General features: G+C 40.1%; 1 protein-coding gene across 1 annotated transcript in view; it reads right to left on the reverse strand.

Annotated features, from left to right (window-relative positions):
* Positions 1–5,377: 5,377 nt before the first annotated feature.
* Positions 5,378–20,305, reverse strand: part of LRTM3 (leucine rich repeat transmembrane protein 3) — a 29,126-nt gene continuing 14,198 nt past the window's right edge. Inside the window, exons 6-8 of the mRNA XM_077753967.1 lie at positions 12,253–18,776; positions 7,963–12,204; positions 5,378–7,848 (exon numbers count right to left, since the gene is read on the reverse strand). Of these exons, the coding sequence (XP_077610093.1) occupies positions 5,462–7,848; positions 7,963–12,204; positions 12,253–18,776 (13,153 nt within the window). The 3' untranslated portion in view covers positions 5,378–5,461. The remainder of the gene's footprint in view (positions 7,849–7,962; positions 12,205–12,252; positions 18,777–20,305) is intronic.

Here is a 20,305-nt window from a genome sequence, read left to right on the forward strand (position 1 = left end):
GAGGGAGAGAGGGAATCCCAAGCAGGATCTGCACTGTCCGCACAGAGCCTCATATGGGGCTCGAACCCACAAACCATGATATCATGACCTCAGCTGAAGTCAGACACTTAACTGACTGAGCCACCGGGCACCTCTAAAATAAAACACTTTTAAACATATATTGTTTTGAGGCACCTGGGTGGCTGAGTTGGTTAAGTGTCTGACCCTTGATTTTGGCTTAGGTGATGATCTCACGGTTCGTGGATTTGAACCCTGCATCAGGCTCTGCACCGACAGCACAGAATCTGCTTGTCATTCTCTCTCTCTCTCTGCCCCTCCCTTGCTTGTGTGCACTCTCTCTCTCTCTCTCTCAAAAAATAAACACTAAAAAAATGTAAACTTACATTGTTTTTTCAAACAACCGCTAAGTTTTTAAGAGATGAAGAATAATTAAGTTGTTTGGACCTAAGCTACTTAAAAAGAAGAATGATTGACTATTATTTCAGTCTAGGGGTACAATCAGAGACACTGAGGGCACTGAGAAAGTTTGGGAACCCCTGACTTAAGGATGAATTCCTGTTGTTTTCTCTAGTTCTTCCAAGTAATGGGTCAAGGCCCTGGAGGGTTGTGGCTATGCAGCAGGACCAGGAACTTCTCAGACCTAAGTCTAACTCTTGCACAGGAGTGCTTATGAAAACCCTTCCTCCACTGCGTCTTCTCAAGATTACTCATTCCCTTAAAGCTGGAGCCTAAATTTCTCTCCCCAGTTTTAGTGGCACATCGATGCACCATCAGCATGTTATAACTCAGGTATTTAAGGCCAAAAGGAAACACACGAGTCTCAGCTCCCGCAGAGTCTTATGCATCTAAAAGAAACGAGGCCATATGGGTCACCAGGAGACTTGGCTTGGGTGTTCATTGTTTTGCCAAAATCCACTCCAAATGAGTAATTCTTGATAGATGGCTCAGGCCAAATAACTGTGACCTCAAAACTGCTTTTGTTTTCTCCAGCAAAGATACAGGAACGTATGCATGTTTATGTATGTGTGTGTGTGTGAGCCGGTTACACGGCTCTGCAGAGATGGTCTCTTCTCGATCTGTAATGGGGGGCTTCCGAAGTCAAGGTTTCAGTACCCAGGACAGGGCCTGGCACATGGCAGACATTGAATAAATGTTTGATGCTAGAATTTGGAAACTAATAAATTAATGTTGTCTGATTTGCATAAGCAGATGTACCAAAAAAAGCTAAAGAAGCTTAAGCTGTGGGGCCCCCAATGATTTATAAATGAGATATTTTAACTGTTATTAGTTAAAAATATTGCCTTTCTAGTTCGACTTACCATCTGCCATATTTGACTTCATATTTGGTGAGATCAGAGAGGCTGCAAACATTTTTTGGGATCTGTCTCCAGGGAAGTGGAGTTAGGATGCTTATAGTTTAGGTTCAGTGGGCTAACTCTCTTTGATTGACATTCACTGTTTTTTAAAGTTTATTTATTTATTTGGGGGAGAAGGGCAGAGAAGGAGAGAGAATCCCAAGCAGGCTTCAGGCCACAAACACAGAGCCTGATTCGGGGCTCAAACTCACAAACCGTGAGATCATGACCTGAGCAGAAACTAGGAGTCGAACGCTTAACTGATGGAGTCACCAGGCATTCTGACATTGACTTTTTGTCTATAGTTATGCTAACCATCTCAGAGTAGAAATAGGTTCCAGGAATCCTTCTGCCCACTGTGAAGGACACATCCCAGGTTGGGACATGAAGTCAGGGGTAAGGTCTAGGGCTAGAGCATGTGAAAACTTCCTACCGTGCCCAGGGCAAGAGGAATGTCCATTACAGAGGAAAAACAGGACATGGGAGGGAGGTATAGAAAACTGCAGAAAATCTTCCATCCATCAGGTGTGTCAAAGTATAAGCTGATAAACCAGTCTCTACAACACCTAGTCAAAAAGGATATTCTTTTCTGACAAGAATATACTCAAAAGAGCAGAGCACACAGGATACATTTAGTTTACTTTCTTTTTTGAAAGAGTTCACCAGTTTGTTGCTGTGTCACAAACCTGTACTGGAACCGCAAACAGCAAGGTCACCTGTATGTAAAGTAGCAGACTTTACACATCTTAGCCTGTCAGCCTTCATCTTACTGATTTGATGTGTCATGCTCTAATGAAGTCTTGTGGTTCTAGAGGAAATGGTATGCAAAATGGCCACTCAGTCAGCAAAGTGCTGAATCTTTTTAATAGTCAGTAATAAATAATAAATCTTGATCCAACCACTAGAAGACTGGTTTACTTTTGATCTCTATATGAAAACTTACTACTACATTGTTTTTTGAAGAAGTGATCAGTGTGTAGCCGAAAAAAATGTTGGAAGAAAATATTAAGCAGTTAATAAAAAAGGTCACTTTTTGGGATTCATGACGGTTTGGGTTTGATCAGCTTTACAAAATTTGAACTCTGTACTGATTTTTCTCCTACTCTAAATATGCCCTTTTCTATCTACCTTTACGTTCAGAAATGTCTAATATTTCTCTATGAACAAATAGACATTTGATGTCTCATGATGCAAAATGTCTTCACGATGTAAGAACTAATCGTTCAGTCTGTCCCTATCATTTACGGCAGGAAATTTCACCATTTCAGCTCTAAAAGCTCTAACTATATAATGACTCTATGTAACATTTAACATAATAGAGAGCTCTGTAGCTCTAAGAGTTTCAAATTTGCATTGCCACAAGTGACAGCCAATCTTCTGAAACAATACACTGAATTTAAAATGCTGCATGCAGCGCCTGGATGGCTCAGTCGGTTAAGCATCCAACTTCAGCTCAGGTCATGATCTCACAGTTTGTGGCTTCAAGCCCCTTGTTGGGCTCTGTGCTGACAGCTCAGAGCCTGGAGCCGGCTTCAAATTCTATGTCTCCGTCTCTCTGTCCGTCCCCTGTTCGTGCTGTCTCTCTCTGTCTCTCAACAATAAATAAATGTTTAAAATTTTTTTTTAAATTAAATGCTGCACATTGTGTAATCTATTTGAAGGCCTTTCTTTGGAACAATTAGGAATCCAGTTAATTATTTCAATCTGCCTATGGGGACACTATCTGCAGAGCACAGATCATGGAAAACTCTACAGAACAACCTGGTTTCTTCAATTTGAGAAACTGTCAGGAAAAATAAAAAACAATGGAATGAAAAGCCTATGAATTAATAAAGATTTAAAAGAGGTGAGTAGCTCAGTTGGTTAAGCATCTGACCTCTGATTTTGACCCAGGTCATGGTCTTGCGGTTCATGGGCTCAAGCCCTGCACTGGGATTTGCACTGACAGAGCAGAGCCTGCTTGGGATTCTCTCTCTCCCTCTCTCTGCTTGAGCGCACTCTCTCTCTCTCTCTCTCAAAATAAATACATAAGATTAAAAAAAAAAAGACTTAAAAGACCAGCCACAAAGCGTCACTTTCTTTATATCCCAGTTCAAACAAACTTAGGAAATGACATCAGAAAATAATTGGAAATCTTCTGACTATTTGATATTAAAACATCAATGTTAGTTTTTAAGATGTGAGATGGTTATGTTAAAAAAAGTTATCTTGAAGAGATATAGAAAATATTCATAGGTAAAATTATATGTCTGTGATTTGTGTCAAAATACTCATGGAGAAGTAGATGAGAAGTAGATAAAGCAGGTTTGGCTACAGGTTAAAGTTTGAGGGCTGGGTGAAGGGTACATAGAAGTACATCATAGTATTTTGTCTTCTTGTGGTGTATGTTCAAAATTTTCTATAATAAAAAGTATTAATATATTCAATCTGATTGTCAAACCCCATGGACATAATTGATATAAGATGCCAAGACTATCATATTGATGCCAAAGTCTACTTCATGCTTGTAGTACATATCTTTGGAGTTAAAGTCTTTTTATTGTTAAATATCAACAAGTGAAATAATTTCCCTATTTCTATTGCTAACATTAAAAATTGTGTGTAAACTGTATAAAATTATGTACTTTGTTTAGTAAAAAAAATGGAATGCTTTATAATTGCTTATGTTATGAAGCATGCCCAAATATTCCAAATATAGTAAATATATGTTTTTAAAAGATCAAGTAGCATTTATAATAAAGGAAGCATTGTTATTCCTAGCATTAATGTAACGGTGATATAAAAAGCTATCATCTGTCTTGTCATTTAATAATAAAATGATTAACATTATGGAATATTTATGAGCCCCCCCAAATTTATTTTCTGAATGAGACCAATGCTTTATTCACATACGAGGAATAAGCCGGCACAAATGCATTTTTAAAATATTCACTTGTTGCTCAAAATCTTGCTGCCCCACCCCCAGCCCAATCCCACAGATCTGTATTGTTCTCCTGCCGGCCCCTGGGTTGACTCGGGTTTTCTGTACCTCTTACAAGAGTTGGAGCAGGGGTTGGGGCACCTGGGTGGCTCAGTCGGTTAAGCATCTGACTTCGGCTCAGGTCATGATCTCACGGTTCGTGGGTTCGAGCCCCGCATCAGGCTCTGTGGTGACGGCTCAGAGCCTGGAGCCTGCTTCTGATTCTGTGTCTCCCTCTCTCTCTGACCCTCCCCTGCTCACGCTGTCTCTCTCTCTCTCTCTCTCAGAAATAAATAAAACATTAAAATTTTTTAAAAAAAGAGTTGGAGCAGGGGTCATCAGCCCCAAGGGCAAAGGTAAGGTATGTGGTTGGTATCACATTCCAGGTGCTCAGTCACCTCTACCACCAGGTGAGCTTGCTGCAGCCCTGAGCCAGGGGCCGTGAGGCCCAGGGCAGGGAAGTGTGTGTGCAGGTGGTGGTGGTAAGAAGGCAGGCAGCACAGGTGCGCCGGGAGGTAGTGTCCCTCCCCCTGGCGGTGCTGCAGAATGACTTCCTGCCCCTCCCAGAGGATGTTCCTGCAAAGTGGCAGGTGCTCAGGAGTGAGAGCCTAATATGACTTGATTCTCACCCCCCACCCCACCCCGTGATGGCAGATGGGGATCAGATGATGAGGACAAAGTCATCATAGGAATCTAGCTTCTCAAAATCAGTACTTACCTCTGTATTTCGTGACGTCTGGCATTACTGAACCCTCACTGCTGTTTAAAAAGCTCTCCCTCGATGCCCTCCCAACATTCTTGTTATTCTCTGCCAATCTCATTTATAGGCTCCATTTCCTTCAACTCATCCTCAGTCATTGGTGTGGGATGGAAAGAGGGCTTCCAGGTCTCCGCTCCTCCCCTGTGGGGTTATGAGGCAGCATAAACTAAAAGGAGACCCCGCTGCATGGTGGGATCAACCCCAAAGTCATCTGCTTTTGCTTCCCATCCTCCCAGACCAATTGTGCAAATCTACCGCAGAAATAAAACATAGCAGTTGAGAAAACACTTCATGAAAAGAACATTTGACTTTATCTGATTTTATTTTTCACAGAATACCACAGTAACAACCAGCTTTCCACTTCAGGTGAATCTAGATATGGTATTATCAATTTGGATGAACTAGGCTGAAGGACTCCAAGAGAGACCCCAAGAGCTTTTTGGATGAAGTCCATATATTGCAAGAACTTGAAATCTTTGCCACTAGAGGAACTCTGAAGTTTGTCTTCTTTAAAGTTCTTGGGGGAATAGTCCAGCGAATGGTTTGGGGCATAATCTCCAGTGAATCTGCTGGAATACAAGCATAAAAAAATGGCTGGTTTTGTTTTCTTTCAAAATGGAAGTAGAGGTCCTCTCGATGAGGTTTTGATGGTAACTTAGGTTTGCCTGGGTAATGATTCGATTTTTCGAACTCATAATTACATACATTTTTCTTTCTTGTGCATTTCTCTTTATTCTGTGTATAACTGTAATCACAGTCCCAATGCATGTTGTTCTTTCTAAATAAATCCAATTTCGCCTTCTTTCTTTCTTTGCTTTCAAGATGCCTGTAAGGTTTGCCTTGGCTTTTTGTAAGATGTAATTTGATATTTGATTCCGTTAAGGGGACTAAGGAGTAGCTGGTTCTGTACCCTGTGGTCCATGAAGGTTTCTCTTCACTGAATGGAATGGAAGATGATTTAGATGGAATGTCTACAGCACTTAACGAACCGTGGCACAACCAGGCGGGAAATGGCATCTTGTCAGATGACCTATATTTCCCACTTTTGTGGGATTCATAAGAAGGTGTCACACTTGAGGAATGTTTTCTACAGCTTCTAATATGATGATGGGAACCTGAATCTTCCCTGTAAAATGGTTTCAAATTAGTTTTGTTTTTTCTCATCTTGTAGAAATTTTCCAAAGGAATGCCTCTCTGTAATTCAAACAGAATGTTTTGGGATTCCTGACTTAAATATGGTCTGGCTTCTATAAACAGACATTCTTCACTTCCATATACGTCAAGAGCTGAGCATTCCTCCAAGTTGGCTGGACTCTGAATATCTGTCTGACTCTCAGTAAAATCTTCAGAAATCTGAACTGAATGGGAATCAACTAAACTGGGAGTACTTTCCTGAGTCTTTGGATCAACAGATTTATATGTATCTGTTTCTTGAAACCACACATGACATTGTTTATTTTTTTCTGGAGTCACATGAGATCTTAACTCGGAAAGAACTGTACTACTATCTTTCTGCGCTGTGCCCTGTTGATTAGGGTTAGAAGCACACGCATGGGTAGGCTCCAGGAGTTTTTTCATCAGTGATGAGTTTCCATGGGGACTTTGCTTCTTGGAAGAGATGTGCTGTTGTTCTGTGTCAGTGCAAAGACCACCTCCACTTTCTCCCCTGTTCTCTATATTTTTACAAACTGCAGCTGTGTTTAACTTAAGAATATGTTTGGGAAGTGCATTTGGTTTAGAGAACATACTTTTGACTGAAAGCCCCAGTAGAAAATGAAGGTATTTGTATCGCAAATCAAGATCTATTTGATGAAGAGATTTTTCCTCAAAAAGTAACAAAACTTTGTTTTTTTGTTTTGGTGCTTTGACATCAGAAGTAACAAATTTAGATAAAGGTTTCTTTGTATTCTGAGTACCAGCCATTGTGTAAGATTCTCTTACAATTCTGGGAAAGGCTTTCATTTGAATCTCTAATGTTTTTATAGAAAAGTGTATGAGAAGTTTGTCTTTTTCTTCTGCTGAATAGTTTTGAAGGATAGGAGTCAATGGCATCTCATTAGCACAAGTCACTGACAATGCCCCGCTTCCTAGCTTTCTAACACTTTTTTGGTTTGTAATGATCTCTTTGTCGCCACTTGAAACATTGACAATCGATGTCTTCATACAGCAGACAAGAGGTGAATCCTTGGGGTATTTCTGTTTCAAGTTAGGTTCTATAGTATCAATCCCTTCTAGAGGCAAAAAGCACACTTTTTTAGGTCTTCGATGTAGCCTCCAACTGTTCTGTTCTGAAATAGACTGTTTTAGATAAAGGCTGAACTTTTGGAAAGATTTTTTTGCTACCTCTGGTATCAGATTCAGTTTTATTTCAACTGCTTTTGACTCTAAATGATTAGTGAGCTTATTGTTTTCTTCCAGAGGAAGACATTCTAAAATAGGTTTGGGCTGCAATTTGGGAGGTTTTATTGTGGATATTATATCTGGACTTCCTGCAAAAGATGGTAACTCCTGAGCATCAGTTTTATGGGCTTTTACTTTTTCCAGTATATCCTCACAAATTGTGTCTTGGATCATATGTTTTATCTGAGATTCAAAGATATTTTTAATTGCTTCATAAAGAGGAAGTATACTTTCGGCAGTTATACTCTCTGCCATGACTTTTATTTCATTACTTTTAACTTGGGATGGTTCAGGCCCAGTTCCTGGAAAAGCTTTCTGTTGCTGGACCTTTTGTGGGGTTGTGTCCTGGATGGGTTCACTCTTATCTCCCTGTTCTGGTCGCAAGGCACACTCCATGGTATCAACTAGCTCAGCCCCATGTGGTGTTTCTTCTACTCCTGGGGGGGTAATAGTCATACTTAGGGTACTTTCCATGTGGGTTTCCTCACTGTCCTTTGGATCATCAGACATGAGTGGACACTCTGTGAGCATCAGAATGGGTTTGGGTGCCTTTTCTTCTTCCTCAGTCATAATCAAGTCAGGTTCGTTTCTGATCCTTGAGCTATCAGGATCAGATAGCTCGGTTTCCTCTTTTGTTTGTGGAATTAAAATGTTTCCCTTTGTTTCACTGCTGAGGTTTGCTCCTGATTCTGACAGTGGGAAGAAGGGAAGACACCCTTCTTTTCCAATGCTTGCGCTGTTCCTCTTAATGTCACTAGTGTTTGGTGATTTCTGTTGGAATTCAGAAAGACAGAGCATCTTTTCTCTTTCTAGGTTTGTCTCAGATTCTACTGTTTCTTCAGTCTGAGATGAACTCATCGGGGAAACAGAAAGACTTCTGATACATATTCCTGAGGTATCTTCACGCCACAAAACTGTTTTCTTTGGTCTGCTGAAGTCATACTCTAATTTCTTTCGATTGCTTGGAGTACCACGTCCTGTGTTATTAAGAATCTGTGAAACTGGGTGATTTTGGATTTTCATAGCTAAATATTTGGGGCTCAATTCTCTTTTCAAATCTGCTATTGTTAATCTGCCTTTCCGGCCTTCAAATTTGAGAGAAAGAGGAATGTAGGCATAAAATGAATCCAGAATATGTTTTTGAAACATTTTTTGTGGCTGAATGTTTTGTTTTGCACCAGGGACTTCTAGGTCTTTTTTATGTTTTCGTTTTATTGGGCAGCTGTTTCCCAGACGAGTGATCACCTGAGTGTTAGCTGGAGATTCCTCTGCCTTTGGAGATGGAGTGTTCTGGTTTGCAGTATTTCTTGCGTCCCTTTTTATGTTCTCCTCCAGATCGACAATGATGCATTTGTGCATTTCTGTTTTGTCCCTTTCCAGACAGATAACTATGTTTGTGTCTATTTTTAATTCCCCTTCTTCCATCTCTAATGGTTTTTGCTCCAGATTTATAGTAGTGCTAGTGTCCGTTTTATTTTTTCCCTCCAGATCTTCAGATTGAGTTGGAAAAGTCCAGTGGAAGGAAAGAGAGTTCTGAAATGATTCTAGAATGCTTTCCTCTTGTTCTGGCTCTGGCAATGCCTGCTCTTTTTTCCCTCCCAGGGTATCAAATATTGATATATCCATGTGTGTTCCTGGGCGTATTTGTATTTTGCGGTACACTGTAGTTTGCTTGCGTACATCTGTTTCCAATGGTGTCTTCTGCCTTCCATTTTTAAATGGGAATTTAAGAGAAAAGTTGGAGTCCAGGCAGGTCTTATGTCCACTGTCAGACTGTAACACCACTTGCTTTTGCACAACAATCTCTTGTCCGTCTACAATTGGGGGGGTATCTGACTCTGTGATATTCATTTTCTCAAGAGACCCCTTTGTCTGTGGGGCTAATGCTTTGGAAGAGAGCATTTTGCTCATTTTATCATGATTTTGTACCTCTGTCTCTGACTTATCAGATGTATATGAATCTGAAGATCCTGGAGGTGCTTTGGATAGAGTTTTTTGTTGGTGGGCATCTTGCTCTAAAACAGAAAATCCTTTTGCACGTACAGGGGTACCAAATGTGACATATATTTCCTTGGATAGTTTCCTTGGTGGTGAAACTAAACGCTCAAGACTCATTTTATGGTTTATATTATCCATTATTTCTGCTTCTTTCTTCAGGTTTCCCATCTTAGCTGGATCCATTGTGGGGTAGGAGAGAAATGTTGTAAAAGCTTCTGTTTTGTATTTTTCTGGTCGAGCCTCTTGCCCTGTAAAGAAATACTCCAGCCTTTTCCCACTTATGTTACCAAATCCCGTTAAATAAATGTCCTCATGCCGTGAATTTAAAACTAACAGCCTCAAGTCTCCTTCAGATTTGACTCGTGGAGGTTCACTCCTTCGCTGCGCACTGATCATGAAGTTGGAGGTCCACTGTTGCAGTGTCTCTTCTTGCGGCCGAGAGTGTTTGGTTTTCTTCACAACGATTTCACTCTCACCAGCAACTGCCTCTGTGCTTGGTGTTTTCTGGGTATCTGATGGCTCCTGGAGATTCTGCTGGAGAGGAGAGGATCCCGTAGCCCCTGGTACATCTTTGACTATTTTGCTCCCTGCGTCTAGATAAAGGGGAGGTGCTGATGGGATGGAAAGGAAAGTCCTTGTCAGAACTACAGGTAGCTCATCTTTACCTCTGCATACATTTTCCTTTTGTTCTTTAATGTTCAACACAAATCCCTTTGTGTTAAAGATATGTGAAATTGACGAAATCCTGGCCTCTTTGTGATGCATCCTGATCCTCATATCTACTGTTTTCACTTCATACTTTTTTTCTTTCTGTGACGTATGTTGTTTCCTTTTTCTTACATCACAAACTGCCCGTGTATCTGCTCTCTTCTCTGTACCCGATAATGCTGAAAGCATGCATGGAAGTAGAGAGGGTCTCCTAATTCCAAGCCTTTTTTCATCTACTTGTGTACCTTTATCCAATGTAAGGTTAGCTGAAGGTTTGGAAACATAAATTTTTCTGAGCACTGTACAGGGTAGTTTACCTTGACCTTCATGTTTCTTTGGTTCTTGCCCTCCAATGATCAGATGCAATTCTGTTCTATGGAGCATATGTGAAGGGGGTGATTTCTTTGACTTCAAAATTATACCTGTGGTATGCGTCATACTTCTCACATTTATTATTTTTTCCCTATCCTGCTCCTCTTCCTGTGGCACATGCTGTTTCTCATTTTGACTATCTTGCATGACATCACCACCAATTGCTTCTGTATGTACTATTTCTCCGGCATTTGATACTTTCTGCACAACAGACCTTGTAAGCACTAGCATTTCATCATCTACCTGTACTTCTTTATCCAACTGGAGGTGAGGGAGAGATGATGATGGCAAGGAAGAGTTTGCCAGAACCACACCTGGTTCATCGTTACTCTCTTGCATCTTCTTTTCTTGATGTTTGATGAACATGAGGTTTACTGTTTCTACTCTATCCCCTTCCTTGTTTGGGGGTATATGATGTTTTCGTTTTTGTGCGCTGGTTAAAATATCTCTAGCAATTGGCTCTACACTTTCCATGTCCTCAGAATCTGATGATTCTTGGAAGTTGACTGGGGAAAGAGAGGATCTTGTTAATATGGGCGTTCTCTTTTTCTCACCTCTGGTATTCTTGTAAAGGTGAAGTAGGGAAGCTCTACAAGTCTTAGTCAGTATTGTACCATCTGGCTCATGCTGACCTTCCCGAGCCATTCCCTCTTGTTCTTTAGTTTTCCACTGATGGTCACTTAGATTGTATCTAAGTAAAATAGGTGATTTCTTTGCTTTTAAATACCTATCATTGGGGTCCATTATACTATTCACATCCATGTTTTTCTCTCCATCCTTCACTTCTTTTTGTAACGTGTGTTCTTTTAATTCTTTTACATCATTTGAAAGTTCTCTGTCAGTTGTTTCTGCATACTCTGTTTTCACTGCATCTAGTGATTGCTTGGACTGTAGTTGTGGGAGAGGCAGACTTGTAATTCTTACCCTGTGCCCCTCTTCTTCTGTAGTACCAAATTTAAGATATGGGAGAGTAAGTAAAGAAGTATGCATGTTTCCAAGATTTTTAACTAGGTCATTTTTCTTTTTCTGCACCTTTCTCTCTTGCTCTTTAATTTTCCACCGCAATTTTTTGGTACCAAGTATATGTGAAAGGGGTAATTCCTTTGCCTTCCGAGCCACACATGTTGGGACCATTTTATCTTCACTATCTATTTTGAGTCTATCCTTCTCTTTTAACTCACCATCAAATGATTTAGTATATGCTTTTTTGCCTGAATTGGATGGATCCTGGATCTTTAATGGTGGAAAAGAGAATTGCATTTTTTCCAACACGTGTTCCTTTTCATTCATTTGTTTGTCCCATTTCAGGTAAGATGGAGAAGGTAAGGAGGCACAGGCGTCCTTCTGAATCATTTCTGGTTCACTTTTGCCTTCTTGCACTTCTTTCCCTTGCTCTTTAATATTCACAGGTAGTCTCTTTCTACTGGGTAGATGTGGAAATGAGGATATCTCTGCTCTTAAAGTGATTATTGTGGGAAATCTTCTACCTTCCCCATCTTTTATTTTTACTCTGTTCTTTACCTTTGTATATGGCATAGGTTGATAAACTTTTATTACTACATTGGATGAGCTAACACCCTCATTGGAATCTGCATGTCGGGTTTTTCCTGCATCTGATGATGTGGGGCACAGTGATTGTGAAGGAGAGGCTCCTATAATTGCAAGTGAGTCTTTGTCTTCTTTGGTTCTTGTGTCCAAACTGTGGTGAGATGGAGAAGGTGTGGAAGGAGGAGTCTTTGTAAGAGCCACATCGGGGTCTCCTGTTCTTTGCTGCTCCTGGTTTACTTTCTCTGTCATGCTCCACTGTGGTTCCTTTCTGTTGTTCAAAGCATTGTGCTCAGTAATACTGAACACATGAGGAGGTGGTGATATCTTTGCCTTAAAATCTGTGTCACTAGGTTGCATTGAGCCATTCATGGCTTCTGTTTGTACTCTGTTCCTATCTCCCTGTTGTGGGTGTTGTTCTCCTTTATTCACATGGCTATCGGGTGAATCTGTGGGTGCAGGTGCTATTTGCCTTGTAGGCAATGATTCTTGGAGCTCAACATGTGGCACATCATTTCTTATTCCTGGTTCACCTCCCTCATCTTTTACTGTGTCCCACTTAAGATGAGTTGAAGACGTGATAAAAGGATGGATTTTGCTCAGAAGCACAACGGTTTCCTCATTATCTTCTTGCCTCACTTTCGCTTGTTCTTTGAGGTTTACTTGCAGTTTCTTTTTGAGTATAGGGAAAAGGGGTGATTTCTTTGCTCTCAAAGCTATGTACTTGGGATGCATTACGTCTCCCTCAAAACGATTTGCCTTATCCTCTTCTATCTGTGTCATGTCTTTTGTTCTTTTTGAATTACTTGAGATGCCATTCAAAGGTGGGACTGTATATTTTAATTTCTCAGCACTTGATGATTCCTTGTGCCATGAGGGTGGAAGAAAGGGTCTTGTTATTCCTTCCTTCTCTTCCTTGCCTTCTATACCTTTGTTTAATTTAAACTGAAGTAGAGAAGTTCTTGTCAGAAGTTTATCTAGTTCACTTCTTTCCCGTATGTTTCCTAATGTTTCTTGCATGTTTGTCTGCACTATACCTTGGGGACCACAACTCCCAGAGGTACGGAGCACAGGTGGAAGCGGTAATAACTTTTCCTTGGAAGCTGTGCCCTTGGGATACATTCGATATTTCATATTTACTATTTTTCTTCTATCTTCTCCTTTCTCTGGCTCATACTCTTGTACTACTCTTACATCCTTTGAGACATCCTCACCAGTTGACTTTGTGTATGCTACTTTCCCTGCATCAAATGAGTTCTGTAGGTATAGATGTGCAACAGCAGATCTTGTTATTCCCTGGATGTCTTCCTCTCCTTCTATTCTTGTGCCCAATTCACGGTGAGTTAGAGAAGATTCAGAAGCCCAATGTGTGGGCAAAACTACTTCCTGTTCACCTTTACCTCCTCCATCCATTCCCCCTTGCTCTTCACTTTCTGCATCCACTTTCACCTGCTCTTTAAGATTCAATGCTGTGTCCTGTGAAAGTGCTTTCTTTCTTTTTAAATCTTTATCTTTTGGATCCATCACGTCTCTCTCGGCTGATATCTGTACATCATTCTTTTCTTTCTGAGGCATATATTCTTTTGCTTCTTGTACATCACTTGTGACATCATCATCAGTGGACTCTTTATTTGCTTTTTTCACTGCATCTGATGATTTCTGGTATGATAGTTCTGGAAGAGGGTATCTCGTTACTTTGGCTGGAGAGTCTGCTGCTTTAATTCTTGTATCCAGTTTTAAATGAGAAGGAGCACTTATGCAAGTGCTGGTATTGGTCACAAGGACATTTGGCTCATCTTTAAGTTTTTGTATCTTTATCTCTTCCTCTTCAATGTCCAGCTGGGTTTCCTGTGAAATTGGTGATTTCTTTTCCCTAAAAAATACGGCTTTTTCCTTTTTGACTCGCTCCTCTTCTTCCTGCATTGTATGTTCTTTGGCTTTATTTATGCTGTTTGAGATATCACCATAAATAGACTGTTTGTATGCTATTTTTTCTATATCTGATGACTCCTGGAGTTCTAGTTGTAGAAAAGAAGACCTTGTTTCTATTAGCCTCATTTCTTCCCCTTTTATATTTATGTCCACTTCTGAGGAAGATGGAAAAGAGGTAGAAATACGAGATGTGTTCCGAGTCCCGACTTGATTATCTTTGTCTTCCTGCATGTTTTTCTCGTTTTCTTTAATGTTCAACTGTAATTCTTGTGCAATCAGAGACTGTTTCGCTTTCAAACCTATTCTTTTGGGTTGTTTTATTTCTTCCAAAGCCATTTCTACTCTTTCTTTCTGTGGCATATATCTTGCTTTTTTAATACTGCTTAAAATATCATCAGTTGGCTCCTCACATATTCCCATTGCATCTGATAATTCCTTGAGTGTCAGTGATGGAAGACAAAACCCCATGATTCCTCGCATGAGGACCTCCTTTATTTCAGGAATCCATTCCAGGTGTGGTGAAGAAGGAATGGAAGCATGGCGCTTATTCTGAACTATGTCTAGATCACTTTTATCTTTCTGCATCATTTCCTCTTGTTCTCTGTTGTTCCCCTGTGGTTCTTGTCCGTGCAGTATGTATTTCAAAGGTGTTTTCTTTCCTTTAAGAGTGACACATTTGAGGCCCATTATGTTTTTCACATATATGATATTTTCTCCATCTTCCTTTTCTTCCTGTGTTAAATGTTTTGATTCTATTACATTGCTTAAACCATCTCTATTAATTGACTCTGCAAATAGTGTTTCCCTGACATTTGATGATACCTTGGCCTTTAATGGTGGAAGGCAGCTCTTTAGTATTCCTGACTTATCTTGCCCTACTTTTATTCTTGAATTCACATTACTTTGTGATAGAGATGGTAAGGGAGCACACAAGCTTGTCAGTTTCATACATGATTTACCTTTACCTATCTGCACCTTGCTCTCTTTTCTTGTAATGAGTGAGCCAATTTTTTCTGTACTTGGAATGCAATCCACAGTGCTAACTACTTCTTTTGATGCCTTCTCTTTACATAGTATCTTACTCTGAAATATATTCCTCAAAGAGTGAGAAGCAGGCTTTGGAGAAATCTGGTGTATACATTCTGGTTGCTCTTCTTTTTCCTCAACAGGCAAGCCAATTCCTTCTGTATTTGAAGTGTCGTACATTGGGGCCTTTAATACTTTCTTTACACATGGCAATTTAATCTGAAGTACTTCTGTCGAGGAATAAGAAACAGATGTTGGAAGAGCCTTGCATGTACCTTCTTTTTGAGGTTCTTTTCTTCTACTATGTAAGTTAACTCCTGAGCATGGAGGTTGATCTAGTGGAGTATCCACTTCATTTGATGCGTTGTCTACCACTGAACTCAATACTTTTGAATTCATTCCTTTTGCTGACACATTTTTCTTTAGCGTTTCATTATGGGGTTGATGCAATATGTATGAAGAAATGGATTCCAGGATATTTTCTTTATTATGGTTAGACCTATCTAGTTGCTTCGCCATCAGTTTCTCAGAAAAAATCATTTTCTGTTCATTTAATCTTATTGGACTATCAGTTAGCTTTGATTGTTCTTTCCTCCATGGATTTACATATAAATTTATAGAAATTCTTACATCTCCTTTCCTTGTATTTACTGCCGGTGTTATCTGAAAATGGTTATCCCTATGTGGGCAAGATACAGAATCCACAACACTTTCAGGAATGTCACCTGGCTTCACCTCTCCTTTCTGCACTGCAGATATATTTTGCTTGGCTGCCAGACTGGTATAAAGAAACTTCTGTCCTTTTGAACCTTTCAAGATATCAGTTTCTTTTATATCTTCTCTTCTCAATAGATGTGAAGTATTTTTTTTGTTAGTGTACATATCTTCCTCAGCTATCTTTCCTGTGTTCTTAAAATGAAGAGGTTTCATAATGGGGTAGGCAACAGACTCCAGATTTGTCATTGAAATACTTCCTTGTTTTGGCAATTCGTGCTCCCTCCAAGTCTTCCGTTGAGAAGCATCCAACTCTGTAAGAAATATATTCTGTCGTTTTGAGCTTAATGAAGCATTGGTTTTCTCTGATATTTCTCTTCCCCGCGGAATTGAAACCAAACGTTCAATGGCATCTACATCTTCTTCCTTCACTCTTTGTGCAACAAGGAATTCACATTCTGTATGTGTTCTAATTCTTGGGATGTCGAACCTAGGGTAATCGATTTCCCTCTTCTGGGAAGCTAGACCAGGGTATACTTCTCTTTCCAACGTTACTCCTATTTTCACTTGGTCAAGCTCCTTCTTTACTTCTTGACTAATCACTAACTGATCTCTACATGGTTGGAGAACGTCTAGTAAAACAGCTTGGCGATTTTCTTTTTGCACTCTAATGCATTGTTTCAGTGTTTTGATATTTCTTGATACAGTATTCTTAATATCATTGGACGCTGAAGATGACATTTTTCTTTTGTTTAGTGATTTCTCTAGCGGAGGATTGTATATGGGATTTCTTGGCCTGGCTTTCTCCCTTTCTACTTCTGTAAATTGTTTAATTTGAGATGAAACAGATCTAGAATCACAAATAGTGCTCAGAAATGAATCTGTTACAGTTTTATCTTGCTGGAACTCCTTCTGTTTCTTAGTGTTATGTGTTTGTTCCTTTTTGTTTCTTCTGGTCCTACATCTTATAGTATGAAACAGTTGGGAAACAGGTGGCTTCTTTGCCTTCAATTTTACCCATTTGGTATGTATAATGTCTTTCACGTCTCCTGTTTTTGCCTTACTTGTATGTTTTATGATTTGAGGATACACAGGTGTGCAGACAGAAGCAGAGCTAGTATTTGTTTTGTTTAGGGCATTTCCCTTTTCAGAAGATTCTTCATAGATACCCCAGGTACTAGGTGACGGCTCCATTTTTATGTGTGAAAAAATAGGCATAGAATCATGTATGGATTTGGGGTCCACATATAATACAGTTTTCTCTCTCTTTCTGTCTATCTTCTTTTCCTGTTGCTCATTATTACTTAAAGCAGCATGACTGGTAGCATTAAGTATTTGTGAAATCACTAGCCTTTCAGTTGGCAACTCCATATGTGTTGGCTGTGAGTGATGGAACCTTGATATTCTGTCTATCCCTATTTTGAATCTGTTTTGCCTTTCGATGTCAGGGGTATCCGGTGTGAAGTCAATGGTATTTGGAAATGTATTAGCCACATTTTTATCTTGCCTCATCTGTTTCATTTTTGTTTTTAAATTGGATCCAGGTTTAGTCCAGTGTTTTGTGGTAAACTGCCTTCTGATTTTAAGTATTTGTGAAATTGCCGGCTCCTTTTTCTTCATAACTGGACATTTGATATTCAAGGTGATTTTCTCTCCTAATAACTGTACTGTGTTTATCTGGCTTTCAGAGTCAGATAAAATAGGTGTGAAGAAATCTAAAGGTCCCAAGAAAGTTGTGGCCGAGTTTTCGGCTAACTCTGCCTCTTTCTCTGTAGTATGACCCTGCAGATTTTTGTGAAGTGTTCTGTTATATAGAGTGCTCCTTGCTGTTGTATCGAATGAGTGTTTATCAGTCACTATCTTAGGTGGTGGAATATCAGTTCCCTCAGCAGCAGACAGGGATGCCTCCACCACACTTTCGATCCACTGTCTCTTTTTCATCTTGTACTGAAATGTGCACCCCTTTTTCTTTCTATGGCTTCCTGTAATACACCTTGTGGTATTAAGCAATTGTGAACGTGGTCGATTCTTCGCCTTCCAAGTTACGTGGTTGGAATTTATTTCACTTCTCTTGCTTACAAACTCCAACGTGTAGCTCTGGCTTTGGGGTACAGATGAATCAAGGCTAGAAAAATCTGTAGGTTTTAAGACTGTTCTTAAGTCATTTTGATTCCATGCCTTTTTCCCCATAATAGGATTATCCCATTTTCTCCTAGGATTTCCATCCCACAGAGGGCCACATTGTATTGAGCCAGTCTCTGATTTCCTTGCTTTCGGCAATGGAGTCTTTAGAACTTCCACACATTTTATTCCTTCTTGAGAAAGAAGACGTTTTTTCGCTGTTTCAACTTGAAGAAAATTCATCACGTGTCTAGAAACAGGCTCCAAAATAGTTTCTCTAAAGCACTTTTCTTGTTTCATCTTTTGTGCTGTACAAGGCAAATTCCAAGTCCTTCTGACTTCTGAATTATTCAGTTCAGATTTTGATTGGTGAGAACCAGGATTTTTCATTTGGTGGGTGCTGAAGCTGCAGTGTTGCCCATCGTGTGGAACCGAATCCAATACCAGTCTTTGGATATTTTCCTCTTCCTTTTCATGTTGCACATTTGTTTTCATTGTGTTGCTTGATCTGTTTTGTGTGTCAGTTGAGCTGGCCTTCCATGCTTCCCTGTCACGTGGTGATTTCCTTAGCTTTGCAGAGATCTGGCAGGGTAGATTTACTCTTAGTTGATTCATCTCTGCTTCTGATGTGCTATGCATTTCAAGATCTATTTTGTTATCAGTTGAAACAGGTGTGGGAGACAAAAATGCATTAGCTACACTTTTATTTTCTTGCACGTCTTTTATTATAGATTCTAAGTTGCAGTCCTGTTTGTTTCTACAGTAGAGATTATCATGGTCAGTGGTATGAAGCATCTGTGAACAAAGCGGCTTCTTTGCCTTTATGGTCACACATTTGGGTCCCGTGAGATTTTTCCTTCCTGGAAACTTTAACACCTTTTCCTGCCTGATAGAGTCAGAGAAAACAGATGTTGTAGACATTGTTAGTAAATCTCTTTGCAACTTTATATGTTTGCTGGCAATGTGACCACTCATTTTCCTCCTGGAGCTTTCATCACCTGGATCTCCAAGCACTGAATTCCCTGATTTGGTAGATGGGATATTTTGAGTTTTTATGCCTTCCCCCTTGTCTTCAGGTTGTAGGGAAACTGCAGTGTAAGCATCCAGCTTCCTTGCAGGGCTCGCATTGGATTTGGTACCACAATCTGCTCCATCAGTTGAAAAGTAGTCAGAAACTGCATTCCCTGATTTTGGACATGGAATCTTTTGACCGATTCTATGTGGTATGTCTTTTTGTGGTGGGATATTCTTCCTCAGCTCTTCAGTATGAAATGGAATCGGAGGAGAACAAGTAGACTCCAATTTATTTTCTGAAGCCAGTGTTTGTCGCTGCACTTCCTGCTCTGTAATAAGCATATTTTGATCTTTTCTCCTTCCCATACTACACAGGAAAGGTAGACCTGGCTCAAATAAAACTCCAACGCCCTCTCTTTCTTTGCCACTTTGCCATCTTGATTCTGATGTGCTGCTTGAGTTGCTCCATTTATTAGAGTAATATGGACACAGTTTTCCCTCTTCCTGTTGTTCTAGCTGTGTAATACTGCTTCTATTCCTTAATGTGTCTTTCTTTGCTTTTGTTTTTTTATTCTTTTGGATGCCAGATGAAACAGGTATAGGTGAAAGGAAGGTATCTGCAAATATATCTGACATACCTTGAGATATTTCTGTGGCCATGTTTTCCAAGGCACAGTCCTGTTCCTTTTCATGGCTAAGAGCAGAAGACCTAGTGATGTGGATCATCTTTAAACCTGATGCCATCTGTGCTGTCCCTGTTCTAGACTTGGGGATTTGTGCTCCCTTTCTCCACCCTCTAAATTCAGATGAAGCCGGTGTGGAGAAATCCAAAAACTTCAAGGTTCTTCCTTGTAAATCCTTTTGCAATCTTCTCTTTCCCTCTGGAATAGATCGTGCACGTTCCTTTCTAGGGCCTCTTTCAGATGGGATGTCACTCTGTGTTGTAAAAATTAAAGATTCACGAATGGATTTCCCTAGCTCCGGAGATAAAATTCTTGGGCTCTTTGCATATTTTAAGCCTTTCTGTGCTTTTGTTCTTTTTAGGAGCTTCTCAAGTGAAAGTGAGTTCAAGATAGTGCAAGAAACACAATGCAATACGCTTTGTGTGAAAAGTGTTTGTTGCTGCAGCTCCTGAGCTGTGTTAAGGGGTTCTGGGATTTTTCTCTCTGCTGAATTCTCCAGTTCTAGCTCTGATTTCACACAGTGAGGTTCCTCCATTTTACCAGCAATGAAACTGAAGTGCTGAGAACTCCGTGAGGCTACTTCTTCATGTTGGCCTTTGACCTCCTTCATGGCTCTGGAGGCACGGCCCCTCCTGCCACTGGAAATGGCACACCTGGCTCTCTCTCCATCTGGTGATTGCTCTTGCTGTTGCCGTTCATGACTAAATCTCATTGTCCA

The sequence above is a fragment of the Crocuta crocuta genome, unplaced genomic scaffold, assembly GCF_008692635.1.
Source record: "Crocuta crocuta isolate KB4526 unplaced genomic scaffold, BGI_CrCroc_1.0 scaffold31, whole genome shotgun sequence".
NCBI classification, from domain to species: Eukaryota; Metazoa; Chordata; class Mammalia; order Carnivora; family Hyaenidae; genus Crocuta; species Crocuta crocuta.